Source organism: Ctenopharyngodon idella, chromosome 2 (assembly GCF_019924925.1).
Source record: "Ctenopharyngodon idella isolate HZGC_01 chromosome 2, HZGC01, whole genome shotgun sequence".
NCBI classification, from domain to species: domain Eukaryota; kingdom Metazoa; phylum Chordata; class Actinopteri; order Cypriniformes; family Xenocyprididae; genus Ctenopharyngodon; species Ctenopharyngodon idella.
In genome coordinates this window covers 38,479,260-38,500,081 of record NC_067221.1, presented here as the reverse complement: position 1 = coordinate 38,500,081, position 20,822 = coordinate 38,479,260, and the positions used below count along the sequence as shown (strand labels likewise).

Sequence of the window (20,822 nt, the reverse complement as noted above, 5' to 3'; positions counted from 1 at the left end):
TTGACTATGGGTGACTCTCCAGTTGTCACTGATGATTGTCATTTGGACCTTTCTGGATTACAATCCGCCATCAAGTTTAATTAATGCAGCTGCTTTGAGAAAAGGCTATAAATGATCCATCACCTGCAGCATCCTCACATGCGATATAGCCTACTAGCTGGGACTCCTTCTTCATGTAAACAGACGTGACGTAATGACGCATGCTTGAATTTCCCGCAGAAACCCACCAGTAGCACTCTTATTAGAAAACATTATTAAAAGCTTACCGTTGTGAATCGGGCTAAGGTAAGGAGATAGTTTTGAACGCTGGCTGGTTATGTACTTGCTTAGAAATTGATTTTGGAACATTTTTAAGCAAAAAGTGTTACGGACTGCAGCTTTAAGTGTACAAATACGTTTTTGGTGTTACTGTAGGTAGTTATATAATGTATTAAAGCAACACAAGTCTCTGTTACAGAATAAACATGCATGTTTACCACTGAGTGTTCTTGTATCTTCATCTGCTGGTGATTCTGCCTCTTCAGACACTTCTCCTGTTTACAGATGTCATATGATCATAGATTCAGCAGAACAGACAAAGACAAAATTTCGGTCAGCAAAAGTAGATAGATTATGACTTATTACTTAGATTATAATTATAGACTATGGTTTTAAATAGCATGCTGTATCAAGTATATAATGCACAGTATGCAGTGAGAAGGTATTATTTCATTTCACAGTGTTAGTTACTCTTCTGATTATCCACCAGAGGGCAGTCATTGATAAATCTTGAAATTGAGCAACATCAAACAGAGCTGACAGTAACAGTCATATCATTTATATGACAATACCATTCTGTAATTTCCGATGTTCCCCTTCTTTTTTTGATCTGTCATGGGGACTTTCTTCTGGGGGTCCGTTTACCCCCCCTGGCTCCGGGTTGTCTTCTCCCACCCTGTCTTTCTTTGGTCCCGACAGCTCTGGGTCTTTTTTTTGCTCCTGATTTTCTGCTGTTGCCTCCTGCTGTTCCTCCAGCTCTCGTTTGGCCTTCTCCTCCGTCTCTGGTATGAGACACAGCGGGAGTTGCATTATTTACTATTCTCTTACTCAGAATGCATCAAATGTGAAGAATGCTATAAAAATTTGGATGTACCAATTCAGTACTAATTTTCCCATTTTTAAAGGGATAGTTGACCCAAAAATGAAAATTCTGTCATCATTTACTCACCCTTATGTTGTTCCAAACCTGTATGAGTTTCTTTCTTCTGCTAAACACAAAAGAGGATATTTTGAAGACTACCGTCAACCGTCTGGTTATGAACATTCTTCAAAATATCTTCTTTTGTGTTCAACAGAAGAAAGAAACTCATACATGATAGGAACAACAAAAGGGTGAGTAAATGATGACAGAATTTTCATTTTTAGGTGAACTATCCCTATAAGTCATCAAACTTGGATGGTAAGATATTTTAATTTTTTTGAAAGGAGTCACTTCTGCTCACCAAGCCTGCATTTATTTTATCGATAAAAAAAAAATTTGCATGACGTGTTCTTAAACATCAATCTGCTCGCACCTTTATCTGCCTGCGTCTTCCACCGCTCTCTGTTCAGAGAAACCTCCTCGTTCCAGATGGTCTTGAAGTTGTTCAGGTCCACAGTGAGCAGCGAGCAGTTATGGGATGCGCTGCCATCAGAACCAGAGCTGTTCACGCTGCCCCTCTTCACATCTCCGGCAGTAATACTGCTTGAGATGATAAGGATAGGACTCATCATAAATCACACTATTGCAGATACATCGGCAGCAATCACGTCCACTAAGCTTCTGTAACATCTCCACATCTACCTAAATTTCCTGCTCTGTTGATCATTAATATGCTGCTACTGCTTTATGTCCTTTCTGTGAACCTTCGGGCTGTTTTAGTTTACCATTTATTCTAGGAGAAGGGATATAATTCAGTCCTTTATATGCAGAAGATGTAATTTGTTACAAAAAAGAATGTGCTCTTAAGCTTAGTCAGCAGTGGCAATTCAACTCCTACTTAGAAAATCCTATGAAACTTTCAAACTAAAGTAGAGTGACTGCTGATGGATCACTTTAAACTGAATTACAATCGCAGAAGCTTCAGTGGATTTATTCACATTTGCTCTTTTTCTAAATGATCCAACTGAGGTATCTGACCAGGACTGAATTGGATTTGCAGTAATGACCGCAATAGAACCAGTGAATTGGGGTTTCATACTAAGGAAAGCTATGCAACGAGGCACTATTATTGCAGCCTCAGCACTAATTTGTCTCTTTGTCTTAGTGACCATTCGTTATCTCTATTCCTATACTGCAGAAGCAAAAGACGGAAGTCAGACTTCCAGACTCTGACCTGCGAAATCCAGCCAGGCCTGAACTTGTAGCCTCTTCAATGAGTGGCGTGACAATCTTTTCGGTCATGTCCGTCAGAACCGTAAACGTGGGAACAACGATAAAGTCAATGAAACCTACAGGAAATGACAAAGAAATGGTTTATTTTTGTTTTATTTAAAGAAAATATTTGAATAAATTATCCTCATATGCATGTTCTTCAAAATTGGACACGTGTTTCCGCTAGTTCAGAGTTTCAATGAAAATGATCTCAGTTTTGTCCATGTTTAGTTTCGGGAAATTTGTATTGAGCCAATCTTTTATTTCATGCATGCAAGCAGAGATTTTATCAGTTTGAGTAGACAGAGCAGGTGTACAGATAGTGTATATTTGGATGTCATAAGTGTAGAAGTGATAATTAAAACCATGACGATGTAAGATTTGACCCAGAGGTGGTATGTAAATTATTATGAATAATAATGGCCCGAGAACGGATCCCTGGGGGACACCTTGCTTCAGGGGGACAGTAGATGCTCAAAAATCCTGTACTGATTTGTAGAATTGTCTGTCAAAGAAAACCAAGAAAGAGCAGCACCAGAAATACCCACATCCGAGAGGCGAGAAACAAGTAAATCATTGGAGACGGTATCGAAGGCAGAGCTGAGGTCAAGTAGCAGAAGCATAGACAGAGAACCAGAGTCACCAGAAAGTAGTAGATCATTCACTACCCTTACAAGTGCAGTTTCAGTACTATGAAATGGGTGAAAACTAGATTGAAATGGATCAAAGAGATTATCAACTAGAAAAGACTGAAGCTGGGAGGCAACAGTACAGTACTTTCCAGTAATTTGGCAATGAAGGGTAAATTTGAGATAGGATGATAATGAGATAGATCTGAGGGATCAAGTTTGGGTTTCTTCAGATTTTGCAATTGCACTATTGACATTTAATCACAAGCATTTGTGCCAATGTACAATAAAGTCAATGAAAAATAAATGGTCTGTGCAATTTCAATTTCAAAGTCTGCAGTTCAATTTTTTTTTTTGATCTTCAAAAGTAGCTATGTGTTTCAGATATGGTAAGTTTAAAGCTGAAATGTGTAATTTTTTCCCCTTTTCTAACTTAATATGAGTATTGCAATTTAGTGTAATTCATAAATTTGTATTGAAATTTAATTGCAAGCATTTGTGTCTGCGTACTTAGTGTGTGTTTGTGTCACTCACCGATCTGGGATTGGGCCACCATAGTGGACTTACGGTCACACAGAGGTGAGAAAGGTAGACCAAGCTCTGCCTCCTTATCACCCTGCCAACACAAACACTTCATTCAACTGCATTGTTATAATAATACATTACATAGTATTGTATCAGGGGAAAATTTTCAAATATAAAGCACAATTATTAACCACCACAGGTACGAAATATGTGGCCCTTTCCACAAACAGTGTACAAAATAGGGCCTCAAACTGACATAGGGTGAAATAAAGGTGCTTTTTGACTATACTAAAGCATAAAAATACCATGTTTCATATATTTAGGAAACATGCTAAGTTCACATACAACGCTACAGCCAGTTATTCTACTTTGAAATGTGTGTTCTGTGTCGTATTGTCTGTTTTTGTTTTTACCCAATAGTTTACCCAATAGTACTTCGACATCCTGAGTTGCCAGTTGGCACAGATTCTTCCTGACCTAAAAAGCCACAGCATCCATCTAAAAAGCTCCATATTAGAATATGGATAAATCAACTCATCAACTTAGAGTGCAAGGCTCGTCGCCTTCCATTGTTAATTGCGCATGTCCTCAATCTGGCAACCCGCGTAGTCATTGAGTCTGAGAAGGAGGGGGCGGAGGAAACAACCCTCTCCAATATTTTGAATTTGGACTGAAGTACCCATTTTAACCACTAGCTGTCAATATTACATACTGCACCTTTAAAGGAAGTGTTTAACTTTCAGAAAATGATGATTAAAAAGCACAGAAGGTAAAACTAAGTATTTTATGAGCGGTTTTATTGTCTATTGAGTATTGCAGGGTTTGTTCCTAAAATTTAAGACATAAATACAGTTCAAAACCCTGATTTATTTGCAAAATTTATTTTGTTAACAAGTAATTTATTAACATCAATCGTTCTTCCAATAAAGATCCTGTTATTTGAGCCTCTGATGCTTATAAAGTAGTGCCAAAGCGTAGAATATTTGTGGAAAGTGCCACGTAAAGAACTACAGCCTCATACATCTTGAAACCGGAGCTAAATTAAATGTTGCTGCACTGCTATACCAAAAGTCTGAGCCAATATAAGCAATGTCAGCAGTCTGTGGCCTGATACTAGCCTGTCTGAATCAAGTTAAATGCTTATGAAATGACACTATAGACAGTTGCAGCACTGGGAAGAATTTCATACACAAAATTTTCGTAAACATTTCTTTAAGGCAGACTAAAATAAACTGTCAAGCTTTTATGTTTAGCCTGTGATGATTGATCTGCCTCCTGGTGTGTACAGCTGCTGGAACAATACTAAACAAACACACACACACACACACACACACACACACACACACACACACACACACACAGGAATAGCTCCAATCCACCGATCTGTCAATCAATCAAAGCATATTTATGAAGCCCACTCTATGGAGAATAGAGCTGTGAATGTGCTTTATAACAGTCCCTTTAGTAGCAGATAAACAGACACATGACGGGTAAGATCAGGAGGTAATACAGAGAAAGCAATTCCCTTCCATTGTTCACTTTACAAAGCAACAGAGACAGACAGAGTGCATTCGTGCATAGGGTCTATTTCGGCAGTCAATAATATATAATTATATAAAATAATAAATATATATATGACCCTGGACCACAAAACCATAGTCATAAGGGTACATTTTTTTTAAACTGAGATTTAGACATCATCTGAAAGCTGAATAAATAAGCTTTCCATTGATGTTGTTAGGACAGGACAATATTAGGCAGAGATACAAAAAAAAAAAAAAATATTTGAAAATCTGGAATCTGAGGGTGCAAAAGAATCAAAATATTGAGAAAATCGCCTTTAAACTTGTCCAAATGAAGTCCTTAGCAATGCATATCCACTCACAAAAATACATTTTTGATATATTTACAGTAGGGAATTGACAAAATACCTTCATGGAACATAATCTTTACTTAATATCCTAGTGATTTTTGGCATAAAAGAAAAATCGATAATTTTGACCCATACAATGTATTGTTGGCTATTGCTACAAACATACCCGTGTGACTTATGACTGGTTTTGTGGTCCAGGGTCACATATAATGGATAAAATATATATACTTTTTTGTAATCAGTTTAATTTATTATTATTACTATATATATATACAGGTGCTGGTCATATAATTAGAATATCGTGAAAAAGTTCATTTTTTTATTGTAAATTATTTTAAAAAATGAAACTTTCATATATTCTAGATTCCCTACATGTAAAGTAAAACATTTCAAAAGTTTTTTTTTGTAAATTTGTTGATTAGAGCGTACAGCTAATGAAAGTCCAAAATCCAGTATCTCAAAATATTAGAATATTTACATTTGAGTTTCATTAAATGACCATCCCTACAGTATAAAATCCGGGTATCTTTTGTTTTTTGAAACCACACTAATGGGGAAGACTGCTGAATTGGCAATGGTCCAGGAGACAATCATTGACACCCTCCACAAAGAGAGTAAGTCACAGAAGGTCATTACTGAATGGGGTGGCTGTTTACAGAGTGAAATATCAAAGCATATTAAATGCAAAGTTGACTGGAAGGAAGAAATTGGGTAGGCAAAGGTGCACAAGCAACAGGGATGACCGCAAGCTTGACAATACTGTCAAGTAAAGCCGATTCAAACACTTGGGAGAGCTTCACAATGAGTAGAATGAAGCCGGAGTCAGCACATCAAGAGTCACCACACTCAGACATCTTCAGGAAAAGGACTACCAAGCCACTTCTGAACCAGAGACAATGTCAGAAGCATCTTACCTGGGCTAAGGAGAAAAAGAACTGGACAGTGAACAGTGGTCGAAAGTCCTCTTTTCAGATAAAAGTAAATTTTGCATTTCATGTTGAAATCATGGTCCCAGAGTCTGAAGGAAGACTGGAGAGGCACAGAATCCAAGCTGCTTGAAGTCTAGTGTGAAGTTTCTGAAGTCAATAATGATTTGGGGGGGGCGTGACGTCTGCTGGTGTTGGTCCATTGTGTTTTATCAAGTGCAAAGTCAATGCAGCCATCTTCCAGGAGATTTTGAAGCACTTTATGCTTCCATCTGCTGACAAGCTTTATGGAGATGCTGATTTCCTTTTCCAGCAGGACTTTAGCACCTGCCCACAGTGCAAAAACCACTTCCAAGTGGTTTGCTGACCATGATATTACTGTGCTTTATTGGCCAGCCAATATGCCTGACCTGAATCTATGGGATATTTTCAAGAGAAAGATGAGAAACAGTCGATCCAACAATATACAGATGATCTGAAGGCTCAATAGTGCCTCAGCAGTGCCACAGGCTGATCACTTCCATGCCACACTTCACTGATGCAGTAATTTGTGCTAGGAGCAAGTCATTTGCTGTAATATGTCCTGCCGATCAAGTATTGAGTGCACAAAAGAACATACTTTAAAGAACTTTAACTTTTCTGTTTTGCAAATCCATTTTTTGATTGATTTTAGGAAATATTCTAATATTTTGAAATACTGGATTTTGGACTTTCATGAGCTGTACGCTCTAATCATCAAAATTTAAAAAAAAAAACTTTTGAAATTTTTTACTTTACATGTAGGGAATCTAGAATATATGAAAGTTTCATTTTTAAAAATAATTTATAATAAAAAAATGAACTTTTTGATGATATTCTAATTATATGACCAGCACCTGTATATATATATATATATATATATATATATATATATATATTAAATGTATTTGTAATTTGTTTAAGAAATATCTAAAAATCAAAATTAAATAAGAATTTCTACATGTTTGATAAAATGCAATTTAAGACATGAAGACATTTTTAATGCTATATATAAAAAAAGACTTTATGTCCAATTTTGTACCAAAACATATTTAGTGATCAAATAGTATGGTAACATCAATAATTAGTTTCTTAAGAATTGTGACTGGGGCTGAGAAATAAAAATAAATCCTGATATTTTTTAACTTTTGAATATTCTAAGATGGTTTAAAAGCTGATTTTTTTCTCAACAGCTGCTAGCATATAAATTACACAAGACATTTCTGTTCTACCAAATATACATAAAGACTTTTTATGGCCTTACATTTTAAAAAGTGTATTTAAATGAATTTTCAGTGCTCCTTTAGGACATTATTTCTTTTCTAAGAATATATTTTGAAGTTTATTTTTCTTACTCCATTGTTTTAAAGTGCCCCTATTATGCTATTTTAAAGGTTCCTAATTTTGTTTTGGAAGTCTACTACAATATGTTTACATGCGTCCAAGGTAAAAAAAAAAAAAATAATAATAATTTTTTCATAATAAACATTGCAACATCACCTTATTTCTCTCGAAGAGTCAGTCTCTCTAAACCCCTCCTTTCCTCGAACCTGCTCTGCTCTGATTGGTCAGAGAAAGCTCAGTCTGTTGTGATTGGTCTACCCCTTACAGCACGTGTCGGAAACAAAATGCCTATTATATTATCCGAATTTCAGCTCCGGATCTTCCTCAGCACTTGTATAACCCAGTGATACGAACAGTAACGATGGCGTCAGTTTTACCGTATCAATTCCAGCATGAGTCCTCCTCATCCACTTGAAGTGCAGCAAAGTGGATTCACAGCGCTGAAAAAAGCGTCTTCTCGACATGTCAACAACACGAACCAAACTCTTCCAGTCTCCACTACAACTACAGTGTTTGACGGAGGGACAAAGCCAATGAAGACCATAGGCTGGCATTATGCAAATTTATTACATTGTTACGTATGTATGTAACAGGAAGTGAGACTGGAATTGCTGACGACTCATTTTGGCAGTTCAGAACCGATTCTTTCTTTTAGGAGACAATAACTTTATCTTTGATCTTTCAAACTTTGCAGACCTTTTACATTCACAAACAGCAATATTACACATTGCATGAAAGGTAATATTCAAAAAAGCATAATAGGTGCACTTTAAGCATATATCAGACAAAATTTGAGTATTATTATATGTATATGACATTGCTGTGATGTTTAAAAGATGAGCCAAGCGCTGTTCGCATGATCGTGCCAAAGTCTAATTTGGGGACCTGAATTCGATATGGCCATGAAAGCCAGTTATTTTCAGAGGTTTATGTTCAGGTGTAAACAATCTCAAATGACACACTTCTCCAAATGCTCTCGTTTCTGCAGCCTATGATAATCCTCGCGCAGGCTTATGTGTGATTGGATGAAAGGGCAATCAGAAGAGAACAGGAAGCGAACCGAGAGAGGATTAAAATACATAGTACAAGATGAGATTTTTCTTGCTGTGGTTTGCTCTTCTCACACATACGTACAACCGCGAACAACCATCAAACGGATCTTAAGAACAAACATAAGTCAAACCTGTCTGAAAAACTCCTCCAGCAGTGACGTAGTCCAGCGATGGTGTAGATCCCAGTTCTTGGCTGGATGACTGATGTCAGCCGTGTGCAACAGCAGAGACAGAGCCTTGGGTTTGTCAATTCTGGGTGAAGAAAATGATCCAAGTGGTAAATAGGTGTTTGTTCTGAGTCTGACACATGACAGTGAGATTAAATGGAGAGCAAATTTAGCTCTCCAGGTGTTTCTTCTAAGAAAAAGTCCCCAGTAATCTATCTAAATTCAGAAGATACCTCAAAAACACAGCTAACTGCTCAGATTTGCCAAAATAAGAAAGTCTTTAATCAAAAGATCTCAATAAGAACGCAAACATTTCACATAAAATTCTCCAAAACCAAATGATCTGATCTGAGTCGCATTCATTTTATAGCTCTATATTTTACTCTATCATTTGTCTATTTTTATTTCTCCTAAGGAATAGTAGGAGGAACATCTCGAGAAACATCAATCTTAATTGTCTCTTCTGCTATGAAAGAGCAAACTCTAACCAATAACATCTTGCTCTGGGAAGACACAGACAAAGCAAAAGGTGACAGACAACAGTGAAGCATGTCGGATGTTTGATTGGAAAGGTTCCTCACCCCTCGGGCTGCTGGAGGAAATTCTTCATGGCTTTGACCTGCTGGAAGTGGCAGGACATGTCAGTGGCCAGAACCATCTCGACCACGAGCGCCCTGAGCTCTCTAAAAACACAAGCACACAAAACAACTGCACTGAATCTCCTCACCGAAGAAAGTAATTGAGTTCTGCTTCAAAGTGTGAGGATAACTGTTTTCTTTCTGAATGAGAAATAAATCATTTCCATATCAGTCTTGCAGTAAAACTTTACAGAACTTCATCAGACTTTCTTTCTCTGTTGTGTTTAGTTTAAAATTGTGACAGTGAGAATGTAAAAAAAAAAAAAAAAAAACACTTTTTTTTTTTTCATCATTTTCTTGTTGGGTGTTTGTCACTTTGTCTCTTAAAAATATAACATGTTTAAAGCCTGTTCACTTTTATTGTTGTCATTTTTCTAAACCAACTTCTGTCTTGCTAAGGCTATTTTGACAGATAGCATTAAATATTAAACACCCAATTAAATATTTTCACATTAAATTTCACAATAAAATTTTGCATAATTTGACAAAAGTAAGGATTGATTGGAAATGCATAATAAAAAATAATAATAATAATAAAAAAAAAAAAAAAAAAATATATATATATATATATATATATATATATATATATATATAAATATATATACATATATATATATATATATATATATATATATATATATATATATATTTGAAAGTCTGTATTTAACAAAAAGACAAAAAGCTGAAAAATGTTAGTTTTAATAAAAATCAACCCCATGTACATAAATGTTATAGTTGAAGAAACACCCAAGACATATCATGATATTGCAGTTACAGAGAAGTTGATTCTGTCAGTTTGTCTGTTCTCTGGAGACAAAAGAAGTGATGAAAATGAATAGAATGATGGATGTGAAATCCTGCTGTACCTCCAGTCATCTTTGGAAAGGTTGTAGAGGATGTTCATCTCGTCGTCGTCCTGAAGCAGTCGATACGCCGCGCTGACGTGATGACTCTCCAGCACAGAGCGGTCGTTGTACAGGATGGCTGTGTCTGACCTGTAGGAAAAAAGTATAAACTCCATACACACAGTTTTTCTGTTCAACAAAAAAACCCTGAAAAAAATGTATTATGGTTTCCACAAAAATATGAAGCAGCACAACTTTTATCAACATTGATAATAATAAGAAATATTTCTTGAGCAGCAAATCAGCATATTAGAAGGATCATGCGACACTGAAGACTGGAGTAAAGGTGCTGAAATATCAAAATATATTCACATAGAAAGCAGTTATTTTAAATATGAATAATATTTCACAATATTACTGTTTTACTGTATTTTTGGTCAAATATATATATATATATATATATAAGAAAAAAACGGAAAAAAACGCTCCTTATCAAAACTGTGTTTTTGTTTTATTCCTATTTCCTTCTTTTCTTCTAATTTGTCCCAGGTCAGGTTTTGGTCAGAAATGCCATCTTTCTCCATATTTTATGCTAGTTTCATTTAGCCAGCTCATGCTGAGGTATTGTGACTGCAGGCTGTGTGTTTGTCAGCGTAGGAGTCTGATGGATGACTCACCAGCGGCCCTGAGCGCTCTCATGCGTTACCTGGTCTGGATGTGGAAGTTGTTTGTGGTCCCGGTGTGCTCGTAGTCATGGACAGCAGCAGCGAAAAGCATCGCAAAAATCTCTAACTCCGTCAGCCAGTGCTGGAGAGGAAAGAAACATCATGCATGAGAACTCTTCAACATCTCATTTATTTATGGCAATGAGGTTAAATAAAGAGCAAATTGAAACCTCTGCTGAAATCACCACCTTCGAAGATGTTTTTCCTGACAAAAATGCCTAGTAATCACAGAAAAGATCTCAAAAATGTCTCAAACTGTGCTTAGATTTGAAAGGACTATTCCTTTAAGAGTAAAGAATATCATTTTTATGTCCCTACATACATATATTTTAACTTCATTTATATTTGCTACTTCAGGTGCCTTTTTATGCCTTTGAACTTTAGAAGAAACATTTGAGACAAAGTTGTCACCGTTTACTGGCGCGATGGCGGGACAACCTGTCACTCACTCACATGATATCCACCAATAGCAAACCAAAACCATCCAACCATCCAATCAATTCCCGATGGACAAAATCAAGTCCCGCCCTACATTTTTTCTTGTTTGAGAAGCCGTTTCACTTGGATATAGATCACAATAGGGAAGGCTATCACAACATCTGTTTCATGCCAAATTTAAATAATCCACAACTGAGAACTCCATTGGTTGACCAATCACAATAGACTGGCCAGCTGACCAATCAGAGCAGTAGACTGGGCTTTTCGGAAAGGCAGGTTTTAAAAAGACAGGAACTAAAACAGTGTGATTCAGACAGAGGGTGAAAAGAGGTGCTGCAGCAATGTACTGTACGAGAAAAAAAAAAATTTTAATCATGTAAATGTATTCTAGCAGACCCCCAAAATAAATGACTATAATATGGACACATTAAAATAACCAAAAGCAGAGTCAATAGCTGTAAAATAATGGCCATGTGGTGTTGAAACACAGATCAATCTTGAATCTAAAGCTCTGAAGGACCTTGAGCTCTCAACTGCATGCTGCTTCCCACAGGACTTCATCTTAATATTTAATCATTTAATAGAGAGACTCAAGTTCAGAGTGCAAAATGAAACCATCACACCGCATTCGTCTTGCAGAAGTTCATTCTGATGAGAGATGGGCCTCTTTGTGAGCAAGCAATTTGTGTTAATGACATGTTAAGACCCTCAAATGAGTAAACAGCATGAGGATTTGTTTCTCTTCAGGAACTGCTGCTTTATGACTGGCCTGATGATTGTTCATTAAAAAGCTTAAGGTGTGTGTATGTGTGTTTGCCAGCACAAACGTGTCAGCAGAATTAATGATTACGCCGCTGGGTTTCTGCGCAGTTACTCTTGAGTTCGTGCCCACAGACTTTAACATGTTGTCACGGTAACATTATCAAGATGATTAACGCCGTATCTGAATTGAGAGCGAGTGGAACAACGCAACATTAGATCATTATAATCAACAAACCAGTCTATGCTGCAAGAGCAGTAGTGTAGTGCGTAGTGTTGATAATGAAGGGTATAAGGATGTCATTGCATCGCAGCTGTAAACACGAGGTGAGAGATTCCATAAGCCTGAAGCAGTTTTTGTTATTGTTAATGAAAACTACAACTATTGAAAATAGTTTTTGGTCATTTAAAGTGTAACTTCACTAATTTTCAACCCGCTTTGTATTGTTACAATACTGAGAAATGTGTTTATTTGTCAGCAAAAGTTTGCTGGTGGACACAAAACGTGTGAGACTAGGCTTTTCAAACCTGCAATAAAACTCATTCAAATCGTCGGCTTAATGTTGATTCTCCACAGTGCTGGGGGATGGTGTCTTGTAGCTGGTGATGGCTTTCAGGACCTTCGACTGATGCAGGGTCATTGATCGAAAACCGTTTTTTCAGCTTCTTAGAGTAGCTTCTCTTAGCTACTCTTATCTCCCAATTCAGTGTGTTTTTGGCTTGTTTGTACAAGGCTTTGTCCCCACTCATGTAGGCATCCTCTTTGGTCTGGTGAAGCTGTTTTGACTTTTAGAGTGAACCAAGGTTTGTCGTTGTTACAGTATATGTTAAATAAGTCCTGGTGGGAACACACGTCCTCACAGAAATTGATGTAGGATGTCACAGTGTCAGTGAGCTCATCCAGATCAGTGGCTGCGGCCTGAAAAACACTCCAATCAGTGCGGTCCGGATATATATATATATATATATATATATATATATATATATTAGGGCTGTCGATTTAGCGCGTTAATTAGATTAATTAGTTATGGTAAAAAATAACGCGTTAAAATTTTTAACGCACTTGCCCCGCCCAAGACCTAGCTCATATGACATTACATACTGTTGACTGATGACGAATATGATGCAGGGCAAAAAATCACTGCGTGATGAAGCCTATAGAATGCAGTCAGAAAGTCACTAAAATGAGTTGAGTTTTTGTCTCAAATTTAGATCATATGAGTTAAGCAATATCACACGAGTAACGAGTGCAATATTACACAAGTGCTGTTTATGTCCCATAACGAGTGCAAATGCAATACTGATTTTATACAACAGTTCAGTAAATAAGAAGTTAATATTGTTATTTTAGACACAATATTGTCTATTTAGTTATATATACAATAAATATTATATTAAAATAACATTTCTCTAATTTCATCTGCCATCTTGATGGATTATTTCAATGATCCTGAGTCTTTTCCATCAAAGGAGTACAATCATTATTGTAATAGATCTGTCCTGACCTCTTGACCTAATGACCTAATTCATTACAGTCATAGACCTCTGATGTGATCTTTCTGTGTGTGTATTTCAGCTTACCACCATCCCCGTTTTCAGAAGCAGGTAGTGTACCGTCTGTGTGACGTCGGCTGCGTGTATCAGGTTATGGTAGGGGTTTTTATGTTTGCTGTAACCCACTTCCAGAGCCTCCACAAATGAGACCAGTGCTGAGACAGGGATCTGTCAGAGATATGGTGTTAATAACTCTAAAAAAAGACCATCACAGCCCTCTACTCTCACTTCTTAAAGAACTGTTTTCACCTTGAAGCGGCTGATGAGGTCATATCGGGTGAGGAGCTCATAGAAGATGAATTTGAGTGCGTGGTCACCGCTCGACTCGTTCAGAGCAAATACATCAAAAGACCACTTGTCCACATTCTGAGAAGAAAAAAAACAGAGAAACAAACTCAGCACACCGTTTGTTAAACTTAGCACCTTCCGTCATGCCAGGTTTGATGCTAAACACTATTGGTTCTCATGTGTCTTCTAAGTAAAGAAATGCAATGTGTCGACGCCGATAGCCTAGTGGTTAGTGCGCTGACATATGGCGCAAATGCATTCACGGCTACCCAAGTTCGATTCATGTCTCAAGGTCCTTTGCCGATCCTGCTCCCCTCTCTCTGCCCAATGCTTTCCTGTTTGCTCTCTACGGTCCTCTCCAAATAAAGGCACAAAAAGCCCATAAATATAACTTTTAAAAAAAAAGAAAAAAAAGAAATGCAATGCACCAAGTTTGAGTACATGGGCATGCAAACAAGATTTGAGTGAAATATTCCTTTAAGAGAAAATAATATTTTGTGCATTTTTATGTCCCTACATTTCAACCTTTTTTTTTTTATTACATTAAAACTGCCTTGGAAATACTTGCTATTAATATATTTCTTATTGTTTTCCCGTTGTCTCAGACCCTGACTTCTCCATCAGATCCATCATAAAACAAGCTGTCTTTGTATTGACATTGATGTTTTATATGTATTTTCCCTCTGAAATGGGGTGAAAAAAAAAGAGAAAAGAAAAAAGAAAATCCATCATAAAACATTTATTGTGTGAAAATGATTATCAATTTCACACAAATTATGACTGTCTCTCAGAGCTGGTGTCAATTCTATGATGAAAGCATAATTTTGCTACTAATAAGGTTTTATAAAAGTGTAGTGTGCTTGTTCATCTAGAAGGCAATTGTGTCAATGAAGAGTGTGAAATGAAATGAGACGTGAGGTGTGTATTAAAAATGGTATAATAAATAAATAAAAATTAATATATTAATATGATTAAAATTATATAAAATTATTAAAATACAAAATGAAATCAGATTAAGTACATATTAAAGAAAAAAATACATATTATTGAAAAATTACACATAAATTATACATACAGTAGTGGCCAAAAGTGATGTCAGGCCTAAGAAAATTGACATCTTCACCCTTTATTTAATATTATTAAAAAATTGTTAAAGATTTTGTAATAATATTGCATAGTTGTGCTTGGAGTAAATTGTTTTAGTTGTGATAATGCAATGAAACATGCCAAACAAAATATTAAAAACTGATTATGTTGTAGTCAATATATGCTTTTTCCTGTGAGCTTTTTTATGCATTTTTTTGTGCATAGTAAAATAAAACCTGTAGCTGTAGTTTGCCTTTTTTTGCCAAAAAAAAAAAAAAAAAAAGTGTCAGATAAATACCTTAACCAAGTTTAGTGTTTTGTTTTTTCTTCATATTTATATATTTTAAAAATATAAAACATTTTCCTCATATTTATTGGGGGTCATAGTTGTAGGGTCATAAAAAGTTGTAGGGTCATGCCCTCCGGACACTGAATGAATGACTGAATTCTTCTGTGATGCATGTATATCTCCTGTTCGGAATTGTTAGTGAACAAATTAAAAAGTGAAAAGATACAAGTGAAAAGGTATGTTTTAAAAGTTTATTTTCTGAAGTCCACAGTGTCCACAGTTGAAGAAAAACACATTTTTTGTATGATAATTGGAGAGCGAAACAAAGAGAAAGAAGCTAAGAGATGAAACAATAGCTGTTTATAAAAATGAAGAGTGTGTGAGTGTTTTACCTTAAGCACTGCTATGACAGAGGTAGGGTAACTCAGTCCCACCATGTTAGAGGTTCGGCGGTACATTCTGTTAGAACGAGATAAACACATCAAGTGAAAGCGGCAGCACAGACCGCAGGCACTCCAAACACAATGCCATAATCTTCACCTTCAAAATGACAAAACATAAAATGCAGAGGACAACCTGCACTTTCTTTAAGTAAATGCTTTGTCAGAGCAATTCATTTGTGCAGTGTTGCCTGAAGTGCATTAGAATCAAATGAAATGAGAGAGAGGCAGAGTGACTGTAGTTATTCAGACTTGTCAAGAAGATGATGTATATGCATACGTTGACTCACAATGAGCTCAATGCATAGATTTATAATCATTTCAAAGAAGACTTTAATGCTGCCTGGTGAGGAAAAGTCTTGAAGAGGATGCAGACTGATTTATGAACACTGGGAGGTTCCTGCTTGTGTTCTTGGTTACAAAAAAAAAAAAAAAAAAAAATACAGCTAAATGTGATTTATGTTCCAGTGTTAATTTTATTAACTAAAACTATTAAAATAAAGCTGAAAACAATATTAGAAAAACTTACAAATTTTGCCTTGGCAACTAACTAAAGTACTACGATTACTAAAACTGAAATAAAAATAAAAATCAATTAAACCTAAATATAAATAAAAACTACTAAAAACAACAAAAGCACATGAAACTATGGAAGCTTGTTTCCGCCATGAAATAAAAAATAAAGGAAAATGCGACTTTTTATCTCAGAATTCTGAATTTTTCTCTAACAATTGTGAGTTATAAAGTCAGAATTTTGTGATATAAAGTCAGAATTGCAAGTTATAAAGTCAGAATTGTTACAAAGTCAGAATTGCAGTTTTATAAAGTCAGAATTTTGAGTTATAAAGTCAGAATTTCATGATATAAAGTCAGAATTTTGTGATATAAAGTCACAATTGTGAGTTATAAAGTCAAAATTTTGATATAAAGTCAGAATTGCGAGTTATAAAGTCAGAATTTTGAGTTATAAAGTCAGAATTTCGTGATATAAAGTCAGAATTGCGAGTTATAAAGTCAGAATTTCGTGATATAAAGTCAGAATTGCAAGTTATAAAGTCAGAATTTTAAGTTATAAAGTCAGAATTTCGTGATATAAAGTCACAATTGTGAGTTATAAAGTCAAACTTTTTATATAAAGTCAGAATTGCGAGTTATAAAGTCAGAATTGCGTGATATAAAGTCAGAATTGCGAGATATAAAGTCAGAATTGCAAGTTAAAGTCAGAATTGCGAGATATAAAGCCAGAATTTCGTGATAAAGTTAGAATTGCGAGTTATAAAGTCAGTTTTTCGTAATATAAAGTCACAATTGTGAGTTATAAAGTCAAAATTTTGATATAAAGTCAGAATTTTGAGTTATAAAGTCAGAATTGCGAGATATAAAGTCAGAATTGTGTGATATAAAGTCAGAATTGCAAGTTATAAAGTCAGAATTGCGAGATATAAAGTCAGAATTGCGTGATATAAAGTCAGAATTTCATGATATAAAGTCAGAATTGTGTGATATAAAGTCAGAATTGCAAGTTATAAGGTCAGAATTGCGAGATATAAAGTCAGAATTTCATAATATAAAGTCAGAATTGCGAGATATAAAGTCAGAATTGCGAGATATAAACTCAGAATTTCGTGATATAAAGTCAGAATTGCGAGTTATAAACTCAGAATTTCGTGATAAAGTCAGTTTTTCATAATATAAAGTCACAATTGTGAGTTCTAAAGTCAAAACTTTGATATAAAGTCAGAATTTTGAGTTTTAAAGTCAGAATTGCGAGATATAAAGTCAGAATTTCATGATATAAAGTCAGAATTGCGAAATATAAAGTCCGAATTGCGTGATATAAAGTCAGAATTGCAAGTTATAAAGTCAGAATTGCGAGATATAAAGTCAGAATTTCATGATATAAAGTCAGAATTGTGTGAAATAAAGTCAGAATTGCGAGATATAAAGTCAGAATTGCGAGATATAAAGTCAGAATTGCAAGTCATAAAGTCAGAATTGCAAGTTATAAAGTCAGAATTGCGAGATATAAAGTCAGAATTTCATGATATAAAGTCAGAATTTTGAGTTATAATGTCAGAATTGCGTGATATAAAGTCAGAATTGCAAGTTATAAAGTCAGAATTACGTGATACAAAGTCAGAATTGCAAGTTATAAAGTCAGAATTGCGAGATATAAAGTCAGAATTGCGAGATATAAAGTCAGAATTTCATGATATAAAGTCAGAATTTTGAGTTATAAAGTCAGAATTTTGAGTTATATAAATATAAAAATAAAAATCTAATTATAAATTAAAAAAGCTAATTCAAAATATTAATAAATAACAACTATGTTATTTGATCTTTTGAAATGAAAGAGACATTCAAAATAAGAGTTCAAAATGTGACATTACAACACTCATGCTGTTTACATAGACGTTTTAAAGGTAGAATAGCACAATAATTGCCTGTTTTAAATTGTAAAGGTCAAAGAAAAAGAAAGTAGATTTTTTCATTTAAAAATATGTGCTTCCACAATCCTAGGATATTTTCAGCACACTGCTTTGTGGTTAACCCCACCTCTCCACGAATATCCCAGCCTGCACTGCGTGTACGATGCTGCGGAATCGCGGCTTCTCTTCCGTCCGTCGCAGCATTAGCCCCATCTGCCGTGTGAAGGTGGAGGCCAGCCAGTCACGAACTTCTGATGGCACAGAATCTGATTGGATATCGCTGAGCTCATCCTCGGTATCGACCAATCGCCTTAGAAAAAGAGGGCGAGAGACAGAGAGGAAGGAAGGGAAAGATACTTTAAATGTCATCACCACTTACACTTAAAATATCAGCTGTGACAGGTAATTGTTGTGCATATAAGAAGGATAAATGACTATTTATACTTAATCTAAACTGTGAGTGAAGCCCGAGCCAACACCCACTGCTTTAAGACTAATCCATCACTCATCCGCATAATTATAGTAACACCACAGTATGTTCCATACATGCTGCAGAACAATGTGGCTTGTAAATAAGGAAGAGGCTTAAGGTATAAATATTTGCATTGGAATGACACTGGATTGACATTTAACGTCTGATTTTACAGCACTAAAAACATCTTCTCAGTAACTGTGCCATTAACATCTGTGTATCCAGACATAAGCTCTTACGACGGATTTAAAGTCCACAGCGGTCATAAATCACACAGCGAATATGAATCTGATCAGACAGGACTGGTGGTCTCTGTGGTTTGGCAAGTGAGAGGGTGTGTCGTAATCCCATGCCGCGATGACGTCCCAGTTACATAATTCTATAAGCTTTTATTATGTCTTTTCTGGCATCTAGATGTTCGCAGCTGTTATTCTTCACTCTGCTCATCAAAATAAAAAGATATCAGCGGTACTTGAGTGGCGGGATGGAGCGCTGCATCTCCCCGCAGAGACAATAAATGTGATCACTGAGTGGGAATGAAATGGCATTGATAAGGATGGAGTTTTTCAGCTCATTTCAAACTGCAGGTGTTCAGTTATGTGCTCTCAATAAAGCTATCAGCATGTTCTCATATCCACACATCATGATGAAAACATATCTGGGTGCCATTTCAACCCAAAAGAAAGAAATTATATTTTGTGTAATGTGCATTATTTTGATTAAAACACTGTTTCCTGCCAAAATCTCTTGTAATGTTGTTGTTTTGTTTTTGTTTTGTTTGTTTTTTTCAGATGGTTTTTGTAATTCCATTATTCCCAATGTGATTCTCATTACTGGAAAATGTTTTTACACATTAAAAGTTTTAAATTAAAGCCAGCATAAGTGAAAAGCAGTACAACAGTACAACAAAAGCAGTATATATAATGTAATATAATATTTATATATATATATATATATATATATATATATATATATATATATACACATACATACATACATACATACATACAGGTGCTGGTCATATAATTAGAATATCATCAAAAAGTTGATTTATTTCACTAATTCAATTCAAAAAGTGAAACTTGTATATTACATTCATTCATTACACACAGACTGACATATTTCAAATGTTTATTTCTTTTAATTTTGATGATTATAACTGACAACTAAGGAAAATCCCAAATTCAGTATCTCAGAAAATTAGAATATTACTTAAGACCAAAACAAAGAAAGGATTTTTAGAAATCTTGGCAAACTGAAAAGTATGAACATGAAAAGTATGAGCATGTACAGCACTTACAATACTTAGTTGGGGCTCCTTTTGCCTGAATTACTGCAGCAATGCGGCGTGTCATGGAGTCGATCAGTCCGTGGCACTGCTCAGGTGTTATAAGAGCCCAGGTTGCTCTGATAGTGGCCTTCAGCTCTTCTGCATTGTTGGGTCTGGCATATCGCATCTTCCTCTTCACAATACCCCATAGATTTTCTATGGGGTTAAGGTCAGGCGAGTTTGCTGGCCAATTAAGAACAGGGATACCATGGTCCTTATACCAGGTACTGGTAGCTTTGGCACTGTGTGCAGGTGCCAAGTCCTGTTGGAAAATGAAATCTGCATCTCCATAAAGTTGGTCAGCAGCAGGAAGCATGAAGTGCTCTAAAACTTCCTGGTATACGGCTGCGTTGACCTTGGACCTCAAAAAACACAGTGGACCAACACCAGCAGATGACATGGCACCCCAAACCATCACTGACCGTGGAAACTTTACACTGGACCTCAAGCAACTTGGATTGTGTGCCTCTCCTCTCTTCCTCCAGACTCTGGGACCCTAATTTCCAAAGGAAATGCAAAATGTACTTTCATCAGAGAACATAACTTTGGACCACTCAGCAGCAGTCCAGTCCTTTTTGTCTTTAGCCCAGGCGAGACGCTGTC

The 20,822-nt window shown here is 35.8% G+C and overlaps 1 protein-coding gene across 24 annotated transcripts in view; it reads right to left on the bottom strand.

The window, feature by feature from the left end:
• The window catches only part of pde1cb (phosphodiesterase 1C, calmodulin-dependent b), a 211,398-nt gene that overhangs the window by 108,435 nt on the left and 82,141 nt on the right, over positions 1-20,822 (bottom strand). For 9 of the 24 annotated variants that reach the window (XM_051866008.1, XM_051865968.1, XM_051865949.1 and 6 more), the window contains 13 exons: positions 18,545-18,727; positions 15,941-16,007; positions 14,135-14,251; positions 13,913-14,053; positions 11,116-11,216; positions 10,431-10,559; positions 9,508-9,609; positions 8,891-9,011; positions 3,556-3,637; positions 2,355-2,469; positions 1,554-1,720; positions 831-1,040; positions 477-533 (listed from right to left, as the gene is read on the bottom strand). The exons of 12 other annotated variants lie outside the window; for them this stretch is intronic. In XM_051866008.1, the coding sequence (XP_051721968.1) occupies positions 477-533; positions 831-1,040; positions 1,554-1,720; positions 2,355-2,469; positions 3,556-3,637; positions 8,891-9,011; positions 9,508-9,609; positions 10,431-10,559; positions 11,116-11,216; positions 13,913-14,053; positions 14,135-14,251; positions 15,941-16,007; positions 18,545-18,727 (1,592 nt within the window). The remainder of the gene's footprint in view (positions 1-476; positions 534-830; positions 1,041-1,553; positions 1,721-2,354; positions 2,470-3,555; positions 3,638-8,890; positions 9,012-9,507; positions 9,610-10,430; positions 10,560-11,115; positions 11,217-13,912; positions 14,054-14,134; positions 14,252-15,940; positions 16,008-18,544; positions 18,728-20,822) is intronic. 3 more of the 24 variants (XM_051865978.1, XM_051865993.1, XM_051865985.1) reach the window with 3 other exon arrangements.